This window comes from Arachis ipaensis, chromosome B10 (assembly GCF_000816755.2).
Source record: "Arachis ipaensis cultivar K30076 chromosome B10, Araip1.1, whole genome shotgun sequence".
Lineage (NCBI taxonomy): Eukaryota > Viridiplantae > Streptophyta > Magnoliopsida > Fabales > Fabaceae > Arachis > Arachis ipaensis.
The window spans coordinates 115,442,326-115,447,329 of record NC_029794.2 but is presented as its reverse complement, the minus strand read 5'-3'; the positions used below and the strand labels follow the sequence as shown (position 1 = coordinate 115,447,329).

Sequence of the window (5,004 nt, the reverse complement as noted above, 5' to 3'; positions counted from 1 at the left end):
TAAAATCTTCCATAAGCTTAAGCACTCTTAATACTCAAATAAAATCTTCTAACAGCTCAAGCACTTTTAATTTCACCTTACCATAGCCTACCTTAATATTATTTAATTTCTAATTACACTAAATTAATATAACAAATCCTAATCACACACTTTATTAAACAAATTTAATTAATAATTTAATAAAATACCTAACAAAATCCTAAACTCACAAAAAAATCTGGAAAAATAAAAAAATTATAGAAAAATTATCTCTTATGGTGGCTGCATGATGGTGGTGACAGGAGGTGGCAGTGACGACAACAAGGTAAGAACCTCCGACGGGAATGGACACCAACGGCGGCGGTGGTGGCAACAGTGAGGATGACGTACAGGAGCGGAGACGGCGACAACTCCAGGTGGTGGCGACGGCGGCGGCTTCAATGGAGTAGTACAGAGAGAGGAGAGACAAGAGAGAGGAGAAGAGAAAAGAGAGTTCGCATAAGTGAGGGGGAAGGTATTTGTCGTTTCCTAAATTGACGCGTTTCACTAAAACCTGTTACTGTCAGACAATTTTGCTGGAAAAATCGACAGTAAAATTAACGCTAATAAAATAAAATTTTGTGCCACTATTTATCGTTGGATTTAGTAACGAAATTTCTAATCCAACGGTAATTTTTTTTAGGTATGAATTTTCGCTCATAACTACCGATAACGTCCGACGGTAAATCTGACGGTATTCAGCGCTTTTCTTGTAGTGGTTGGAGCAGGACCTAACGAGAGGTGCATTTTATTTAACAACTTTTGCAACCAGATGGTGTCAGCCATAACATCAACTAAGGCCCGAAACTCGGCCTTTGAACTCGATCGAGAAACTGCTGCTTGCTTGCGACTCAACCAACATAGTAGATTGGTTCCAAGAAAGACATAGTATCCTATGGTCGACCTCGGATCATCCAAATCGGCAGCCCAATCCAAATCATTGAAGGCAATGATTCTGAATTCATAATTTTTGTGTATCTGAAGACCCATTTTTGAAGTACCAGCTAGATAGTGCATATCTGTTTGACGGCCTTCCAATGCTGAACATAGGGTAAATGCATATATTGCAACTTTATTCACTGCATAGGTGATGTCTGGCTGCGTCATTGTGACATATTGGAGTCTACCAACTATTGATTGGTATAGTAAAGGATTGTCAAGTAGAGTGTCCTCAGCTGTTGTGAGCTTTAAGCTACTTATTATTGGGGTCAGAGCTGGCTTGGCATCAGAGAACTTTGCTCTCTTCAAGAGATCTTTGGTATACTTGGTCTACATTAGTGTCAAGGACTGATCTTTATGTTTTATAGCTTCAATTCCTAAAAAAAAAATCATTTCTCTAAGATCATTCAAAGTGAACACATCATTAAGTTGTTGAATTAGCTCATGGATTTCAGCAGCATTAGTGTTGGTGACCAGTATATCATCAACATAGTTAGAAGATAAATTGTAGAACTGGAGTAGTGATGCACAAACAAGCACATGGCAGAGATAGTGCTGGAGAAGCCAAACTTATTTAAAGTTCCACTGAGCTTGAGAAACCAAGCACAAGGGGCCTGCTTGAGGCCGTACAGAGCCTTTTCCTGATTGCAAATAAGCCCAGTCCCAAGCATGTAGCCGTCAGGTTGAACCATATGCACTGTCTCAAACAAATTTCCGTTAAGAAAGGAGTTGTTGAAGTCAAATTGGTGCACTTTCCAGCCAAATTTCATAGCCACAAAGAGCACTGTCCGAATAGTGGCGGGCTTGGCAACTGGACTTAAGACTTGATCATAGTCTAGCTCTTCTCGTTGATGAAATTCCTTTGCAACAAGTCTTGCTTTGTATTTTTGAACCTTCCCATCAGGTTGTCACTTCACCCGAAAGATCCATTTGCAACTTATTGCCTCATGCTCCGCTATAGCTAGGACTAGATTCCATGTTTTGTTCTTGAGGAGTACTGCAAATTCCTCATCCATAGCAGCCTTCCAGTGTGGTGAAGTGAGTGCTTAAGCCACTGTCATGGGCTCCTGTTGTGTGAGATCAAGAACTTGTTCTTGCAGAAGTGAGGCAAACACTCTTGGTTTGAAGATGTCTGCCTTGCTCCAGGTTGTCATAGAGTGCATTTTTCTTGTTGCATCTTGTATAACAACTTTAGAGTTCTCAGCTAACCCTGCAATACATGAAGAAAATACAGAAGTAGAGAGGAATAAGTCAATATTAGCAGGTAATGAACAATTATTAACATAATTAATATTGGCAGGATATACAAATTTTTCTTGGGTTTGTGACTGATTCGGGCATGTCTCTAGGGGTGTGGATGACTCAACAGTTAATGGATTAAAAGCTTATGTTTAAGTGATAGGTGTTATGTCTTGGACTATTGTGATTGGGAGAGGTGAGGTGAGTGGTACTGGAGCTCTAGAATAGTATGATAGTGGAGGTTGAGTTGTCTTGATTGGAGTTATGGTGATAGTTGTAAGGTTTGGAAGATGAGTTACAAAGCTGTGTGGAGGTTTTGGATCACTGATTTTGATGAACATGGATTGGTAAGGGAACTCAGTTTTGTCAAACACCACATGCCTAGATATGTACAACTTTTCACTTTTGTCCAGGCACTTATATCCCTTGTGATGAGACGAATATCCAAGAAAAGGCACTTTTCAGACTTGAAGCTGAACTTGTGAGGTTGGTAGTATCTTAGTTAGGGAAAGTAAGCACACCCAAATGTTCTAAGGAACTTGTAATTAGGTTCTTTATGGTGAAGTAACTCAAATGGAAACTTTCGAGAGGTGATTTGGGAAGGCAATTGGTTGATGAAATGATTTGTTGTCAAGAAGGCCTCATCCCAAAACTTGAGTGGCATGGCTGTCTGAGCTAGAAGTGCAAGCCCAGTCTCTGTAACATGTCTGTGTTTACATTCTGCTGGTGTGTGTAAGGATAGCTTAGTTTTTGAGCTATTCCATTTTGAAGAAGAAACTGCATGAATTTTTGGGAGAGAAATTCTTTTGCATTATTATTGATTTGGAGGGTTTTGAGCTTGTTTCTAGTTCAATTTTCCATCATTTGCTTGTATTGAGTAAAGGCTTGATAAACCTGTGCCTTGTTTCGTAGTAAGTAAATACTTGTGAACCTGGTTGCTGCATCAATGAATGAAATATAGTATCTAAAGCCTGAGTTATAGACGATAAGAGCTGATCCCCATACATCCGAATACACAAGCTCCAAAGAGTTCTATAAACTATACTTGAAAAATTAGAAAATGAAAAGTTATGATGCTTTCCTTGACAATAAGCATTACACTATAATTTAATCACCAAACTTAACTATTCATTAACTTTGCTAATATCAACATTACATAATTCCATTATTATCTTTACAACCTTGGCTGTTGGATATCTCAGCCTTCTATGCCATACATCATACAAATCTACAAAACTACATGTATCAGCTGCACTAACTTCAATATCTCTATTATTGCCACTAGAATTACTATCATTTTGATGCTCAACATCAGAAACAAGAACTTCTACAACTTTATTTATTTCACTTGAGCTACTAGTATCTTGGTTCTCAACATCAGAATCTCTGTGTTTTACAACTATACTATTCTTTAAATCAGCGACATTAGAAGTGCTTACAATGCAATCCGAAGCTCTTGAACTTTGTGAGTTTTGAGTAGGCACTTTATCAAGACTAGTTTTTGCGTGCAGTTTATTGATGCAACCTTCATAATGATACCAATGTTATCAAAATGGTAGAGTCCTCCCCTAAGAGAGCCTCGGAGTAGTGTTTCCCTGGTCACCTGAGATTTCACAAAGCAGTCAAAGGGATGTAATTCAAAAAATACATGGTTGTCACGGACAAATTTGGCTACACTAACAAGGTTCTTAGTTATTAAAAGGTTCAAAGAGCAGGTTTAACCATTTGAAACAGGATAAGGGATGAGACTTAGAAAATAAAACAGATTTACCAATACCTCTTATGTTCATACCTTGTCCATTACCTGCGAATACCTGATTTAAGCCTTCATAATTTGAGCTTGTGATGAGGTTGTTGCTGTTAAACGTGAGGTGGTGAGAAGAATCGATATCCAAGTACTAGGCTCGATCTGTTAGAGGAGTTGAAGGTATAGCAGCAGCAAGGAGAGCTCTAGCTTGTTGTTCCTGTTGTGACTGTGGTTGATGGAAGGAAGTGGGGGAGGTACTGGTGAGTGTGAGGTTGTGCCTTGTGAATTCAGATTGAAGAAGTTTTGGTTGAATATATGGTAGCATTCCCAAACTGTGTGACCGAGCCTTCCGCATAGTTGACACTGGATACGAGCTTTATAAAAGTTAGATCTACCTCTATAGAAGGTAGATCTACCACCTCTGAAACCTCTTCGTCTAAATCTGCCTTTAAAATTCTAACCTCTTGCTTGATAGGCTTGTTGTTCCTGATAGTTTTATTGTTGTCCTTGACAAACCATTGCTAGATTTGCCTTAGACTCGGTCTTTTGTGACAAATTCACCTGAATAGCTCTTAATTCCACTTTCTTGAACCACTCAACTATTTCTTCTTGACTCACAAGTAGTACCTCCACTTCACTTTCAGTGATAGTTTAAGCTCTTGATGAGATTATTGTGATGAATGCACTATATTCCTCAGTGAGGCCTTATGTTACTGCTTCTATAAATTTTTCGTTGGAGAATGGCACTCTTAACGCTGAAAGAGCGTTGGATATCTTCTTTATTTTTGTCAAGTATTCAGAAACTGACCTTTACAACTATAATATTTTCACTTGCATCTTTAATTGCTTGGCCTTTGACTTCATTCTTTTAGCAAAATAATCATCTAATTTGTAACAGATCTCACAAGCAAATTCACAATCCACTAATAGTGAAACCTGGATCTATTGAGGCAAAGAACCACGACACGAGAAATTGATCATCTGCTCCCATTGTAGAAACTCTTTTGTTTCAATTTCAGCAAGCCTGTGTTTATCAGATTCATATTGCACTGAAATTTTTC

At 38.4% G+C, this 5,004-nt stretch overlaps 1 protein-coding gene across 1 annotated transcript; it reads right to left on the bottom strand.

Moving 5' to 3' along the window:
• On the bottom strand, nt 682-1,973 carry LOC107620853 (uncharacterized mitochondrial protein AtMg00810-like). The gene is made up of 4 exons (XM_016322956.1): nt 1,902-1,973; nt 1,572-1,850; nt 1,378-1,470; nt 682-1,287 (listed from the first exon to the last, which is right to left on the bottom strand). The coding sequence occupies exons 1-4, from the start codon at nt 1,971-1,973 to the stop codon at nt 682-684; spliced, it is 1,050 nt and encodes a 349-aa protein (XP_016178442.1).

Coding starts and splice junctions, on each gene's coding strand:
- LOC107620853 (XM_016322956.1), bottom strand. CDS start 1,973: ATGGATGAGGAATTTGCAGTACTCCTCAAGAACAAAACATGGAATCTA. Junction 1,471..1,571: donor CTCTGTACGGCCTCAAGCAG/GCCCCTTGTGCT, acceptor TCACTACTCCAG/TTCTACAATTTATCTTCTAA. Junction 1,288..1,377: donor TAATTCAACAACTTAATGAT/GTGTTCACTTTG, acceptor ACACTAATGTAG/ACCAAGTATACCAAAGATCT.